This window comes from Rhinoraja longicauda, chromosome 4 (assembly GCF_053455715.1).
Source record: "Rhinoraja longicauda isolate Sanriku21f chromosome 4, sRhiLon1.1, whole genome shotgun sequence".
NCBI lineage: Eukaryota > Metazoa > Chordata > Chondrichthyes > Rajiformes > Arhynchobatidae > Rhinoraja > Rhinoraja longicauda.
This window is the reverse complement of record NC_135956.1, coordinates 76,006,776-76,023,733: the sequence shown is the minus strand read 5'-3', so window position 1 is coordinate 76,023,733 and position 16,958 is coordinate 76,006,776. Positions and strand designations below refer to the sequence as shown.

General features: G+C 40.8%; 1 protein-coding gene across 2 annotated transcripts in view; it reads left to right on the top strand.

Moving 5' to 3' along the window:
* arfgef1 (ADP-ribosylation factor guanine nucleotide-exchange factor 1 (brefeldin A-inhibited)) overlaps positions 1–16,958 on the top strand; it is a 148,432-nt gene that overhangs the window by 95,442 nt on the left and 36,032 nt on the right. For both annotated transcript variants that reach the window (XM_078398115.1, XM_078398114.1), the window contains 3 exons: positions 4,183–4,348; positions 6,903–7,054; positions 15,809–15,937. In XM_078398115.1, the coding sequence (XP_078254241.1) occupies positions 4,183–4,348; positions 6,903–7,054; positions 15,809–15,937 (447 nt within the window). The remainder of the gene's footprint in view (positions 1–4,182; positions 4,349–6,902; positions 7,055–15,808; positions 15,938–16,958) is intronic.

Below are 16,958 nucleotides of genomic sequence, written 5' to 3'. Positions count from 1 at the left end.
CACTATTTCTGAGGCTACTTCCTTAAGCACTCTGGGATGCAGCCTATCTGGCCCTGGGGATTTATCTGCCTTTAATCCATTTAATTTACCTAACACCACTTCCCGACTAACCTGGATTTCCCTCAGTTCCTCCATCTCATTAGACCACCGGTCCCCCGCTATTTCCGGCAGACGGTTTATGTCTTCCTTAGTGAAGACAGAACCAAAGTATTTGTTCAATTGGTCTGCCATCTCCTTGTTCCCTATGATCAATTCACATGTTTCCGACTGCAAGGGACCTACATTTGCCTTAACTAATCTTTTTCTCTTGACATATCTATAAAAGCTTTTGCAGTCTGTTTTTATGTTCCTTGCCAGTTTTCCCCTCATAGTCTATTTTCCCTTTCCTAATTAAGCCCTTTGTCCTCCTCTGCTGGACTCTGAATTTCTCCCAGTCCTCTGGTATGCTACTTTTTCTGGCTAATCTGTATGCTTCATCTTTTGTTTTAATACTATCCTTGATTTCCCTTGTTAGCCACGGATGCACTACCTTTCCTGGTTTGTTCTTTTGCCAAACTGGGATGAACACTTGTTGTAGTTCATCCATGCGACCTTTAAATGCCTTCCATTGCATGTCCACCGTCAACCCTTTCAGCATCAATCGCCAGTCTATCTTGGACAATTCACGCTTCATACCCTCAAAGTTACCTTTCTTTAAGTTCAGAACACTTGTTTCTGAATCGACTTTGTCACTCTCCATCCTAATGAAGAACTCTACAATATTATGATCACTCTTGCCCAAGGGGCCTCGCACAACAAGACTGCTAACTAACCCTTCCTCATTTCTCAATACCCAGTCTAGAATGGCCTGTTCTCTCGTTGGTTCCTCGACATGTTGGTTTAGAAAACCATCTCTCAAACATTCCTAGAAATCCTTGTCCTCAGCACCCCTGCCAGTTTGGTTCATCCAATCTATATGTAGATTGAAGTCACCCATTATAACTGCTGCACCTTTAATGCATGCATTTCTAATTTCCTGCTTGATGCCATCCCCAACCTCACTACTGCTGTTAGGTGGCCTGTACACAAAGCAGCATCACTGGAGAACATAGATAGGTGATGTTTTGAGTCAGGACCCTTCTTCAGACCCTGTGTCTGAGGAAGGGTCCCGATCCAAAACAGCACCTATCCATGTTCTCCTGAGATGGTGCCTGACCCGCTGAGTCGTTCCATGCACTTTGTGGCCTTTTTGTGCAAACCAGCAGCTGTAGTTCCTTGTTTCTATTTGTTACCAGAGGTGTTTGATACAATTTATTGTGAAGTACTTGAAGAAAAAATTAAATAAAAAATAATGAGGAGTGAATCTCCTCCATTACTAGATTTGAGATTCATAAATTAAAACTATACAAAATAGAGAACCTGCTATATTTATCTAAAATTGTAATTAATATTTTTTTTAAATGGAAGCAAATGGGTGTCTGTTCAATAGTGACCATTTAGGGATACTGAAAGTTAAAGACATTACATGTCAAGTGGTAGCACTCTTGTTGAGGATCAGTGGTTATTACTTGGATGTTAAGAAATGAATGTTGTGACAATTTAATTGAAGTATATCATATTGAATTCTTTGCAGTTGAGCATGAAACCATAAATAATGCATTATAGAGAATATTTGGCACTATTGTGATGCTATTTTCAGTTACTTTCCTTTCATTTATTATGCTGCTCTTCCAACAACACAGATTAATACACCAAAATGATTCCACATTAATTTACAGTTATTTAGGTGTCTTAGCCAAATCACTCTTGCTCACAAGATATACGGTATTATGATGCAACATGTACATGTATGCACACGCAGAAATATATTCTAAACTTAAGTAAAAAGCAATGGCAAAGATATGACGGCAGAGTTGGTTAAAGTAGACTGGGGAAATAGATTGACAGTTAAGATAGCGGATAAACAAAGGTAAATATTAATGGAGGTAATTCAGAATTCTTAATAAAGATGTATTCCATTGATAAATAAAGACTCAAAGGAGAAGGACGATCCGACTATGTCTATCTCACGGAAGTTAAGGATGTTATTAAATTGGAAGACGAGGATTACAAGGTTACACATATTGTTGTTAGGCCAGGCAATTAATAAAAAAATTAGTAACTGGCAAAGGATGACTTACCCAAAACAAAGGAGAAAATGAGTTCTGTGAGTATACTTGCAAGGATTTAAAGATACATTAAGAATTAATCAAATGGATTAGCAAACAATAATATTTTGGTATTATTGCATAGAGCTGAGGAACTGAAAAAAGGAAGTAAGGAAATGGAAGAAACTTTGAAGAAATATTCTGTATCTGCCTCATGATGGAAGATACTGAGAGCATTCCGATAACAGCAAAAATAAGGGATAAGAGTGAGGAACTAAAATAGATAAAGAATACCAGGTGAACTAGAGGGACTAAAAGCTGACACGTCACCTGTGCCTCATGGCCATTCTGGGGCTTGAAAAGAATTAAAGAAGCAGAGATGGATTGCATTGGTTGAATATTTCGAAATTCCCTTGGTCTGGAAAGGTCCCAATGGATTGTAAAATTGCAAATGTAAGCCCCTTTTCAAGAAAAGAGAATGAGGGAAAACAAGGAGCTACAGACTGGTTAGTTTGGCAACTGCCATGGGGGAAAATGCTGCTCCATTATTTACCAAGTACTGGCAGAACATTTTGAAGAACATAATACAAGTATAAATTTATAAAAGAGAAATCTTATTTGACAAATCCATGGTGACTAACTCATGCATGTCCTGACATCTCAGGAGCAGGACAGAATGTTATTCATGTCCTTGGCTGGATGGATACAGTGCTAACAAGAAGTTTGACACCATCCAGTGCATAATTAACCATTCAAAACACTCACACCTTTACTGGCACACAATGGTTGCACACTTACTTTCCCAGGCTACTGGACCTGCACTTCCGAAGCCTTTGACATCCAAGCAATGTCTGTGACATGAAAGTCAAAGGCAGCAGGTGTGAGGGAACAATAACACTTGCAGGTTTCCCTCCAACTCATACATCATCGCGATTTGGAAATGTGGTGCCACTCCTTCATGGTGGATGGATTTAACTCCTGGGATGTTCTACCCGATACCATTATAGCAGTACCTCAACCAGAAGGACTGTAGTTATTCAAGAAAGAGGCACCTCAACTTTTTGCAGGGGAATGAATGATTGTCAATAACTGCTGGCCTTGCTCAGTTCTAGAAAATAATTGATTTCCTGGGATGAAGCAGTTATCCTCTCTGAAAAGGTGGACCAGGCAGGAATTTAGAAGGTAGAGTGCTGATCTCATTCTTCCCTATTCTGGGTGAAACCTGGAATCAGGGTCAAAGCTTTAGAAACATAGAAAATAGGTGTAGGAATTGGCCATTTGGCCCTTCGAGCCAGCACCGCCATTCAATATGATCATGGCTGATCATCCAAAATCAGTACCCCATTCCGGCTTTTTCCCCATATCCCTTGAGTCCCTTAGCCCTAAGAGCTAAATCTAACTTTCTTGAAATAAGGAGAGGAGGACGAATTAATTATATATCCCAAAAAGCTGTAGCAGTTGACTCATCCAGTATTTTCAAATCAGAAATAAATTGAATTTTGATTGCAGGAAGCTGAAGGTTACTGGGAACAGCAGAAAAGTGGAGACAAGACCAAAATCAGATCAGTTTTATTAGTTTTGAGTGGCGGAGTAGGGTTGGGGACTAAATAACCTATTCCTGAATAGACACAAAATGCTGGAGTAACTCAGCGGGATGGGCAGCATCTCTGGAGGACATCAGTCTGAAGGAAGGTCTCAACCCGAAACATCACCCATTCCTTCTCTCCTGAGATGCTGCCTTCCCACTGAGTTACTCCAGCATTTTGTGTCTATCATCGATTTAAACCAGCATCTGCATTTCTTTCCTACTCAACCTATTCCTGAACATTTCTCCTGATGTTGCATGCATTTGTCTGTTTGATTTAAGAAAATAGTTGATACAACAATTAGGTAGAACTCAAGCTATGTTTCTTGGCTCAACACCACACAATTGATCAATCAAGAGTGGTGACTACACTTCAAGCAACTGAGGCACCTTATTCAGAAATTTCATCTCATGGGATAAGCAGTGCTTAGACATAATTTTATTTATTTTCTGTTCATTGTTTTGAAAAAGGTAAAGAATAAAATGACAAAAGACCAATATATTAAGATGAATAGAGGAATTAATGACAGCAAAGATCTACCTGAAGAATATCTGTCAGCTATCTATGATGAAATAGCAGGAAAGAAAATTTCAATGAAAGAGACGAAGGAGCTAACAATCAAATCCTCCAAACAGAGTAAGTTAAATTATGAATTTCCCTGTTATATATACAGCTGTTATGGATGTGGCTTTCACTGGAAAGTTTATTTCCAAGATGATCCGGTTTTTCGCTTATTATGCTAAATATTTTCCTAACTTTCATGTTACATATAAACATGTCTTGTCTGCTATAATCCATGTAGCATTCTTCTCCTAACTAATCGTCAGATTAATTTTTCATTTGATATATTTACCTCTGCTACTGTTCAATATTGTGCTTTAGGATTTAAACCAGCTTTATATTCGCTTTAGATGAATTAACACTATATGTGTTTCCCGAAGGTAGATCTTTATTTGCTGAGTCAGATGATGTATTTTGCTTACTAAAATCTCAGACTTGCCTGGTTTCCGTTATCAGGCTAGTTTGGAAACATAAAACTGTCTCTTGGTTATGAATATTATAATAGATGGAGTCTCTATCATTGTACGTCTCAGAGATCCAAACAAACAAGAGCTCTGCCATTTTGAGGAATTGTGCATACCAGAAAATGGCTCAGTGGCCTGTACTATCCAAAGGTTGACTCGGCTTCTAGCGTCGAGTGGTTTTAATTCTTTAACTCTCAATAATGGACCCAGTGTGCTTCACGCGACCTCAAATATCTTAAGTAGCTGTCAAGCAAATTTGAGATGCATTGCTGAGTGAATTGATAGCGTGTGCATTATTTTTGACAACAGCTTAAGATGTTACTGCCTCCTGGCTTGATTAAATGTGGTGCAGGACAAAACAAAATCGCACCTCAAGGAAAGTGTACAAAATGACTACGCGTGCAAGTAGTTAATTGTTCAAAAGATTACCATGTATACTGGAGCCTTGCATACTGAATGTTTAAAAACTTTGAAATATGAATGAAAAAAGTGCTAGTTTGTGAACCTAGGTGCCTCAGACTAATCTTCAATGTAGCAGCTAATGTTCACTTGCAAATTGATTGCAAATAAATTGCAAGTTAATATTTGAATCTTTTGACCCTGAATAAACACGATATTTTAATCCTAAAATATTTACATTTTTAAATATTTCTATTTCAACAAAAATGCTATTCAATTACTGGGCTCAAAAGAGAACAAGGCTCTTGAGATTTCAAACCCATTATCACAAATAAATCAGAATAAATTTTCTAAAAAGTCTTGTTGCTGAAATAATTCATCATTTTCTAATTTTCCATGAAAAGATTGTATAATTTACTTTGTTGTTTTCCATAACTTATTTTCTCTTACAGATACAACTTTGTGCACAGAGTTGGAAAAATAAACATAAATTAGTTTTTTTTCTTCTGAATATCAGACAGCCCCAATCTAGATCGCACAGGAGTTTCTGCATCTGTTATGTATATTCTAAATGCAATGATTGTCAATTCCTGTTTTTGAAAGAGAATCAGAAAGTGAATCGTTATAACAAAAAAGGATTTACTTCCTTGTTGCCTTTGCACTGTCCTTTGTGCCTCAGCACTAATCCTTACTAAGAACAACACCAGTCAATTTGTAGTGCAAATCTTAGGGATTGTAACATCTAGTCCTACTAATCAATCAATCTAATTTCAGCAGGGACAGGATGGGAAAGTTATAATGGGAGGTTCTATGTCGGTGAACTTGCATTATATTTGCATGAGAATCCACTGTTGTAATTTCACACATTGGAAATCCCTGGTCTTTAAACTGTGATTATAAATGAAAAGATGATTGGAAGTGTTTATACTGTTAAAGAGGTATAGTTTTATTGAGCTACCTCATTTAAAACATGGAGATGGGGGAAATAAACATGGAACCTCCTGCCTCATGACTAAGCAACCTGGATACCATATCTGATATTCAAAGCTATGTTTACTGTTAAAAATTGGAAGCAATTGTTTATCTGTTTAAAAATGACACCCGATATATTAAGTGAGATTTTGTTGGAATTGCCCATGTTAAGGGAGTGTGGTTGTCTTCTTGATGATGATCTTTAATTGGCACGCATATGCAGTGAAATGTACATAGTATTAAGTCTACAAAGAGTATGTCACTGGATTCTTCATAGCAAACATGAAATTTTAAGTACTGCAGCCAGAACTATTTTACGCCACCATAATCCTGTTGGGTTTTTTTAAGAGGTTATTAATGTATGGAGAAAGATGCAGTTAATGTTCTGATTAAAGGTCGTTAATTCACTGCTGCTTGATCTATTCATTTTCAATAGTGGTTGCTAATAGCATCCCTCCAACAGGAGAGCTGAAATTGCAAGGTGGATTTGAAATAGTTCCCAGGTGGTTGAATGTTGAGTGCAATTTTATCTTTAAATTAAAATACAGATACACGGAGCAAGATACAAGATACACATAACAATGATAGCCAATAACATTCAGTAGCTTTTGTGGTTCAGGCAGCTGTTGCAAACTGCTTCAGATTTCTATTTTAAGATTTGCAACAGCAGAGTTAAAAGCTTTCTTTTTATTCTTAGGAGTATTATTCAAATGGTTCTAATAGAAAACTTAGTAATTTTGCAAAAATTACAGCCATGGACATGTTTCTTTAATGTTTCCTTTCAATGTTTGCAGACGTAGCCAGTGAAAAGCAGCGCAGACTTTTATATAATCTGGAGATGGAACAAATGGCTAAAACTGCTAAGGCCCTCATGGAGGCTGTAAGCCATGTACAGGCACCTTTTACTAGTGCTACACATTTGGATCATGTTAGGCCAATGTTTAAAGTAAGTTATTACTTTCTGACAAATGTATTTTGTGAGCTATCATAAACTCATGGTTAAAATGAGTTGTTTCACTTCCACCGTGATTTTTTTAATTTCTAGGTCAATGCTCTACCCTTTACTTCTCTCTGTTCTCCACACTTACTTTTTCAGTGTCAGAACTGGTCATTTCTACCTGTCATCATTTTGGTTTAATTTTTCTTTTACTATTTAAATCCCCTGACCAGCATAGTTTGGCTTTGCTATTAGCAACACATAGTAACAGCAAAAAAGCATAATCTGATCTTGTCTGCTATTCCCCTTACTACATTAACCCATTTGATTTCACCCTATGGTATATATAATTTCAGAGAAGTGTGAAAATAAAAATTGGAGGTGCTGGAAATTGGAAACAAAAATAAGAAAACGCTGAAAATACTCAGCAGGTCAAAGTTAATTGGAAAGTGTCCAGGACACTTCATCAGACTTGAGCAAGACGTAAAATATTTGTAGCAAAGAAGGTAGAGGGAAGATTGAGTAAGAAAAAGGGAATATCTCTGATATGTTTAGTTAAGTTTAGTTTATTATTGTCACGTGTACTGAGGTGGAGTGAAAAGCTTTTTTGTTGTGTGCTCTGCAGTCAGTCGAAAGACTATACATGCTTGACTGTAAACATGTAGAGAGTGGGAATGACTGGTGAAAATGATCCTTGTTTATGTTGGCTGATTTTTCCGAGGCAGCATGAAGTGTAGGAGGAGGTGATGGGGCTGGGCTGGTTTGTATGATGGACTGGCTGCATCCACAACTCTGCAGTTTCTTGAGGTCTTGGGCAGAGGTGTTACCATTCCAAGTTGTGATGCATCGGATGCTTTCTAGTGTGCATCTGTCGAGGTTGATAAGTCTTTGGAGACATGCCAAACTTTATTAGTCTTCTGGGGAAGTAGAAGCATTCATGTGTTTTCTTGGCCATAGCTTCAATGTGGTTGGTCGAGGACAAAACATTTTGGTGATATTTGCACCTAGGAACTTGAAGTTCTTGACCATCTCCACTTCAGCACAATTGATGCCAGGTCAGGGAATCGAGGATCCAGTTGTAGAAGGACTGCTGTCCTAGGTCCAGAGGTTTGGAGATGAGTTTAGTTGGGATTATAATGTTGAAGGTGGAGCTATAGCCTATAAATAGAAGTCTGACAGAGCCACTGGTAATCAATAAGGCATGCCACCTTGCTTTTCTTTGGCACTGGGATGATGGGTGGTCTTAAAGCAGAATGGTATCTGGAGAATGAAAGATGCCCACAAATACTCCTGTCTGCTGGTCCATGCTAGATTAGAGTACAAAAATGAGTGGCAAACTGCAGGGACTCCATCTGGGTTCCCTCTGTGGAAAGCCGATCTGATATTTGTGGTGGTGACCCTAGGTACGAGTGCACCTGATGCTGTCACGGTGGGTGATGTCAGTCCATTGATCTTCTGCTCAAAGCAAGTGTAAAATACATTCATCTTTTCTTGGAGGGATGAATTATTGCCAACGATACTGCCCGACTTTACTTTCTATCCCGTTATGGCATGCAAGCCTTCCAACAATTGACATGCATCTCTGTGGTTATCCTGGGACTCAAGCATGGTCTGGAATTCCTTCTAGGCGTCCTTGATGGCTTTGCTAAGGTTGTAAATAGATTTCTTGCACTGCTCAGATCGTTTGACTTCACCCAGGAATGAACCTTATAGTTCATCCATGGTTTCCGGTTGGAGAACATTCGTACAGTCTTCTATGGTATACATTGCTCTACACACACATGAAATCTGTGACGGCAGTGGCATACTCATTTGGTTGGCTGCAGAGTCCTTGATTAAGAACCAATCCACTGACTTAAAACATTCATGAAGAATCTCATCTGTTTCCTCAGACCAACACTGTATGACTTTCAGTACCAGATCCTCCTGATTTAGTTTCTGCTTGTAAGCTGGAAATAAATTTAAATGACATTGGGCACTTAGTCACTTGCTTCCTTGTCAATATTGTGTAAAAGCTGAATTGTTGGTAAATTTGTTATTTGAATAAAATATTAAAATGTGCAATTAATTACAAATTGAGGCTTTTTAGTATATTTTGAGATAAATGACATGGTTCAAAAATAAGTATTTGTACTCTTTCTTTCCTGTGTTAGCCATTATTAAAATGGCATTACAAATTATTTTGAATAATAGTTATAAAGCTGTACAGCACAGAAACAGGCTGACCTTGTCCATGCTGACCAAGTTGGCATACTGGGCTAGTCCCACTTGCTTATATTTTGGCACATAGCCCTCTAAACCCTTCCAGTTCATATCTGTTCAAATATCTCTTGAAAGTCTAAATTGTATCCGCTTTAATTGCTTTCACTGGCAGCCCATTCCGGATATAGCGTACCCTCTGAGTGAAAAAGTTGACCTTGAGATCCCTCTTAAATCTCACCCTTTCATCTGAAGCCTATGCCCTCTAGTTTTAGAATGCTCTGCCCTGAGAAAGAGACTGCAAGTGTTCATTTTATCCATGCCCCTCATGATCTGGTATGTCTCAATATGGTCATCTCTCAGTCTGCTATCTCCAAAGAGATAGATTCCTGCCTAGACAATAGACAATAGGTGCAGGAGTAGGCCATTCGGCCCTTGAAGCTCGCACCACCATTCATTGTGATCATGGCTGATCATTCTCAATCAGTACCCCGTTCCTGCCTTCACCATACCCGCTGACTCCGCTATCTTTAAGAGCTCTATCTAGCTCTCTCTTGAATGCATTCAGAGAATTGGCCTCCACTGCCTTCTGAGGCAGAGAATTCCACAGATTTACAACTCTCTGACTGAAAAAGTTTTTCCTCATCTCCATTCTAAATGGCCTACCCCTTCTTCTTAAACTGTGGTCCCTGGTTCTGGACTTCCCCCAACATTGGGAACATGTTTCCTGCCTCTAACGTGTCCAACCCCTTATTAATCTTATATGTTTCAATAAGATCCCCTCTCATCCTTCTAAATTCCAGTGTATACAATCCTAGTCGCTCCAGTCTTTCAACCTATGACAGTCCCGCCATTCCGGGGATTAACCTAGTAAACATACGCTGCACGCCCTCAATAGCAAGAATATCCTCCTCAGATTTGGAGACCAAAACTGCACACAGTACTCCAGGTGCGGTCTCACTAGGGCCCTGTACAACTGCAGAAGGACCTCTTTGCTCCTATACTCAACTCCTCTTGCTATGAAGGTCAACATTCCATTGGCTTTCTTCACTGCCTCCTGTACCTGCATGCTTCCTTTCAGTGACTGATGCACTCGGACATCCAGATCTCGTTGTACGTCCCCTTTTCCAAACGTGACACCATTCAGATAATAATCTGCCTTCCTATTCTTATCAACAAAGTGGATAACCTCACACTTATCCACATTTAACTGCATCTGCCATGCATCTGCCCATTCACACAACCTGTCCAAGTCACCCTGCAACCTCATAGCATTCACACTGCAACCCAGCTTTGTGTCATCTGCAAATTTGCTAATGTTACTTTTAATCCCTTCATCCAAGTCATTAATGTATAATGTAAATAGCTGCGGTCCCAGCACCGAGCCTTGCGGTACCCCACTAGTCACTGCCTGCCATTCTGAAAGGGACCCATTTATCCTCACTCTTTGCTTTCTGTCTGGCAACCAATTTTCTATCCATGTCCAATACCATGTGCTCTAATTTTTCCCACTAATCTCCTATGTGGGACCTTGTCGAAGGCTTTCTGAAAGTCAAGGTACACTACATCCACCGGCTCTCCCCTGTCCATTTTCCTAGTTACATCCTCAAAAAATTCCAGAAGATTAGTCAAGCATGATTTCCCCTTCGTAAATCCATGCTGACTCGGAACGATCCTGTTACTGCTATCCAAATGCTCCACAATTTTGTCTTTTATAATTGACTCCAGCATCTTCCCCACCACTGATGTCAGACTAACTGGTCTATAATTTCCTGTTTTCTCTCTCCCTCCTTTTTTTAAAAGTGGGATAACATTAGCTACCCTCCAATCCACAGGAACTGATCCTGAATCTATAGAACATTGGAAAATGATCACCAATACGTCCACAATTTCTAGAGCCACCTCCTTAAGTACCTTGGGATGCAGACCATCAGGCCCTGGGGATTTATCAGCCTTCAGTCCCATCAGTCTACCCAACACCATTTCCTGCTTAATGTGAATTTCCTTCAGTTCCTCCATCACCCTAGGATCTCTGGCCACTAGAACATCTGGGAGATTGTTTGTATCTTCCTTAGTGAAGACAGATCCAAAGTACCGGTTCAACTCGTCTGCCATTTCCTTGTTCCCCATAATAAATTCCCCTGCTTCTGTCTTCAAGGGACCCACATTTGCCTTAACTATTTTTTTCCTCTTCATATACCTAAAAAAGCTTTTACTATCCTCCTTTATATTATTGGCTAGCTTACCCTCATACCTCATCTTTTCTTCTCGTATTGCCTTTTTAGTTATCTTCTGTTGCTCTTTAAAAGAGTCCCAATCCTCTGGCTTCCCGCTCTTCTTTGCTATGTTATACTTCTTCTCTCAATTTTATGCTGTCCTTGACTTCCCTTGTCAGCCACGGGTGCCTCTTACTCCCCTTAGAATCTTTCCTCCTCTTTGGGATGAATTGATCCTGCAACTTCTGCATTATTCCCAGGAATACCTGCCATTGCTGTTCCACCGTCTTCCCTGCTAGGGCCTCCTTCCAGTCAAATCTGGCCAGCTCCTGCCTCATGCCTCTGTAATCCCCTTTGCTATTACTGTAATACTGACACTTCCGATTTTCCCTTCTCCCTGCCCCTAATGGCTCTTTTACCTTGAGTTCCCTTATCAGATCAGGTTCATTACACAACACTAAATCCAGAATTGCCTTCTCCCTGGTAGGCTCCAGTACAAGCTGTTCTAAGAATCCATCTCGGAGGCACTCCACAAACTCCCTTTCCTGGGATCCAGTACCAACCTGATTTTCCCAGTCCACCTGCATGTTGAAATCTCCCATAACTACTGTAGCATTACATTTGCGACATGCCAATTTTAGCTCTTGATTCAACCTGCACCCTATGTCGAGGCTACTGTTTGAGGGCCTGTAGATAACTCCCATTAGGGTCTTTTTACCCTTACAATTCCTCATTTCTATCCATACTGATTCTACATCTCCTGATTCTATGTCACCCCTTGCAAGGGAGTGAATATCATTCCTTACCAACAGAGCGACCCCACCCCCTCTGCCCACCTGTCTGTCTTTTCGATAGGTCGTATACCCCTGAATATTCAGTTCCCAGCCCTGGTCCTCTTGTAGCCATGGCTCTGTAATTCCCACAACATCATACTTGCCAATGCCTAACTGAGCCTCAAGCTCATCCACTTTATTTTTTATACTTCGCGCATTTAAATACAACACTTTAACTTCGGTATTCAACTCCCCTCTCACATCTGACCATTGACCCTGACCTTACTCTCTTATCCCATCTAGAACTTTCCTTCCCATTTATTCGAGAGTCCTTTGCAATTTCTCCTGTATTCGCTTCCCCTTTAACTCCATCTTCATATTCCCAATTTGTCAACCCCTCCTCCCCACTACTTAGTTTAAACCCACACGTGTAACACCAGCGAACCTGCCTGCCAGAATGTTGGTCCCCCTGCTGTTAAGGTGTAACCCGTCCCTTTTGTACAGGTCACCCCTACCCCAGAAGAGATCCCAGTGGTCAAGAAATCTAAATCCCTGCTCCCTGCACCAGCCCCACAGCCATACATTCTCTCTGTTCCTGCCCCGATCTCTCTGTTCCTGCCCTCACTAGCACGAGGTACAGGAAGCAGTCCAGAGATAACCATCCTCGACGTCCTACTTCTCAGTCTTCTTCCTAACTCTCTAAACTCGCGTTGCAGCACCTCCTTCCTCTTCCTCCCGACGTCGATCGTGCCCACGTGCACAACTACTTCTGGTTGATCACCTTCCCTCGCTGTTCTGAAGCCGGTCTGTGATGTCTTGAACCCTGGCACCAGGGAGGCAACAGACCATCCTCAAGTCCCACCTGCTGCCACAGAATCTATTGTCTGTACCTTGGGGCAATGGAGTCACCCACTACTATGGCTCTTCCCGACTTCGGTCTCCCCGGTCGAGTCTCCTTGCCTGGATTAGAGCCACAAACCTGTCCGCCACTCGGACTGTCCGCCACTCGGCTGCCCCAATAACTCCCAAGAGGGTGTACCTGTTTGCAATAGTCACAGCCACCGGGGTCTCCTGGAGTCCATGTTTACTCCCCTTTGAAACGGTCTCCCACCTTCGCTCGACCTGGACCCTTGGCGTGACAGCCTCACAGTAGGACCTGGCCAGGAAACACTCCCATTCCCAGATGGCTCTGAGGTCATCCAGCTGCTTTTCCAACTCCACCACACGTCCATTCAGGAGCTGCACCTGGACGCAGTTCTTGCAGGTGTAGCTCCCAGAAGCTCTAGCGGTGCCCCTACCTTCCCACATCCTGCAGGAAACACTGCACCAACTTGTCTGCCATTACTTTAGTGTCAAAAAACAAATCAGGTTCAAAAACAAATGTATCCTCCTCGCCAAAGACTTGCAGCCAAAGACTCGCACTTTTCTCACAGGGCACTTCCCTCGACAGGGCCGCACCCCTTGTGCAAACATTGTTTATATCAGTCACTAAATTGACTAATTGGCCAATTTACCAAGCTTCTAATTTAATTGATCATCCAATCCCCGTACTCATTCCTATCCTGCCTTCCTCTGACTAGCTGGGAGGTATGCGCTTCACTGAATGCTTGCTAGCGTCCCTTTGGCGCTCTTTTTTAAACGGACTTTTACCTGCAATTCACACTTATTTACTTTCAGCCAATGGTCGTCCTTGCTGTTGCTGCTCTCCCGGCCTTTACTGAATGCCTGCTAGTGTCCCTTTGGCGCTCTTTTTTTAAACAGACTTTTACCTGCAATTCACACTTACTTACTTTCAGCCAACGGTCGTCCTTGCTGCTGCTGCTGCTGCTCTCCCGACCTTTAATAATAATAATAATAATAATGCATTACATTTATATAGCGCTTTTCAAACACTCAGACGCTTTACAGGGATTACTAGAACATAGAGAAGAAAATAAATAGATAAATAAGTAAACGAACAGAAAAAGGAGACAGAAGGTGAGGTGATGGTCAGTGGTTGAAGGCAGTGCTGAACAGGTGAGACTTCAGTGTTGTTTTGAATGTGGTGAGTGAGGAGGAGTCTCTGACGGTTTGGGGTAGTGAGTTCCAGAGGGTGGGAGCAGCGATGGAGAAAGCCCTGTCCCCCCAGGATCTGAGTTTGGTCCGGATGTGGGGGGGACAGGAGGTTGGCAGCAGCAGAGCGGAGGGTGGAGGTGGGAGTGTATCTGTGGAGGAGGTCAGTCAGGTAGGATGGGGCCAGGTTATGGAGGGCTTTGTAGGTCATGAGGAGGATTTTTTCCTGGTTCTCTGGGGGATGGGGAGCCAGTGGAGCTTGTAAAGGACAGGGGTGATATGGTCACGGATTGGGGAGTGGGTGAGTAGACGGGCAGCGGAGTTTTGAATGTATTGAAGTTTACTGATGATTTTTGAGGGTGAGCCATAGAGGAGGCTGTTGCAGTAGTCCAGACGGGAGGCGATGAAGGCGTGGATGAGGGTTTCTACAGCTGTGGAGGAGAGGGATGGATGGAGACGGGCGATGTTTTTGAGGTGGAAGAAGGCTGTCTTGGTGATGTGTTTGATGTGTTTGTCGAAGGAGAGGGTTTGATCAAAGATGAATGCCTATCCAACAACTGAATGCCTATATTTACTGAATGCCTATCCAACAACTCAAGCTCGCAAGCCCAGGCAACATTCTTGTAAATTTCTTCTGCACCCTTTCCAACTTAATGACATCCTTCCTGTAGTTGGACAGTATATTACTCTTTATTCCACATTCCTAAAACAAATGGAATGAACCGTCAGAATTTCAAATGGAATATGATGATTTATCTTTGATTTAGCATGTACATAGTAGCAGCTCAACTAGTATTATATGCAAATCAACGGTTAAGTCTTTCTTTCAGCCTTGTTCATTCAATCCACAGAGCATTGCAGAAAAACAATCTAGCCTGTCAATAGATCAAGTTAGAATTCTGAGCCGTAGAACACAATGAAAAACATCAGAGACATGTGACTTGAAGAAGAAGCTTATGTTATTCATTTGGCTGTGAATCTGTTTTTTATGCTCAATAACAAAAAGTTATCTAAAGCAAGGTCAAGATTTGATATTTTCTACTGAATTTCTCAATGCATTCATATTTCAAATTAAAAACCACGACTCTCCCCTCTTTGGAAAGGTAGAATCTGTCTTCACTTTTCCCTTTTCTGGTCTTCTATTGTATTCATTATTCATGAAGTAATTAAATAAAGCCATCAATTTGAAATATCTTAAGAAGGAACTGCAGACCCGAAACGTCACCCATTCCTTCTCTCCAGAGATGCTGCCTGTCCCGCTGAGTTCCTCCAGCTTTTTGTATCTATCTTCAATTTGAAATGTCGACTCTTTTTCTCTCTATCTTTGCTATCTGGATTAGTGAGTGACTCCAACATTTTCTGATTTGTATTCAGAACTTTAGATTATTGCTATTAGTCATAATACAAAATGAGTGCCTTGATAGTTCTAAGTGCTCAATGCTAGACATTATACATTTACTCGCTGCCTAGAGAATGCTGTTCTTTTGTTAAAGCTTTTTAAAAGAATTAATTTTCTTTTGTAGTTGGCTTGGACACCATTTTTGGCAGCTTTCAGTGTGGGTTTACAAGATTGTGATGATCCAGAGGTTGCCTTTCTTTGCCTGGAGGGCATACGCTGTGCCATCCGGACTGCTTGTATCTTCAATATTCAGGTAATAAAAGCTACTTTGTATGAAAGAGCTGTGTTTTTAAGAAATTTTGATAGATATTATGTATAAATCATAACATAGTGGTTAAGCTGTAGTGGTTTGCCTCAACTAATAATCCATAGGCAAGTTCAAATCCTACCTTCAGAGCTTGGAAATTGTAATTAAATAAAACTGTAATATGAAGCTACTAATTAAAGTGTCCCTTTGTAAAAAAACCTCCAGATTCACATCTCATTTAAGAAGGAAAATCTGCCCTCTGAACATGATCTGGTAGCGCACAGCATTGCAATGCACTTATTTGCACTCTGAAATGGCTCGTATGCCTCTTGTTTAGGAGGTAGCTGAGGGTGGTAAATGATACAAGCTTTGCCAGTGATGTTTAAAACCCTTTTAAAAAGATTTTTAATTTTGTAATGTATGCTTTATGAAATTGTTAAATCGTTATATTAGAACATAAGAATGAAGAGTTTGAGTATGCCAGCCAGCTGCTCAATTCATCACGGTGAACAGATGATCTACGTCAATGCTCTTTTCTTGCACTTGCTTATATGTTTTATTCTCTAATATACAGAAAATTATTGACCTTTGTTTTATTTGAACTCAACGACTGAGCATCCAGAGCCCTCAATGATGGAGAAATCTAAAAATATCACTATCTTCTGCTTGATAAAATTTCTCCTCATCGCATCCCAAATGGCCCACCCATTGTTCTGAGCCTGCAACACTTGGTTCTAGACTCCTCTGCCAGAGAAACATCTATCCTCCATCTAGTCTATCAAGCCCTGTAAGAGTTTTGTAAATTTCAAAGAGATCTCCGTTCGTATTTCCAAACTCTCGAAAATACAGTCTGTCTATTTAATCTCTTGTCGAAGAACAAACCTGCAATCCTTCAATGAATTATTCTGTACTCCCTTGGGGGTAAATAGATCCCTTTTTAGTAAAGTGGACCAAAACTGTACATTACACTCCAGGTGTGGATTCACCAAGGTCCAATCTAATTGCGACAGATGATGCTCATCTGATA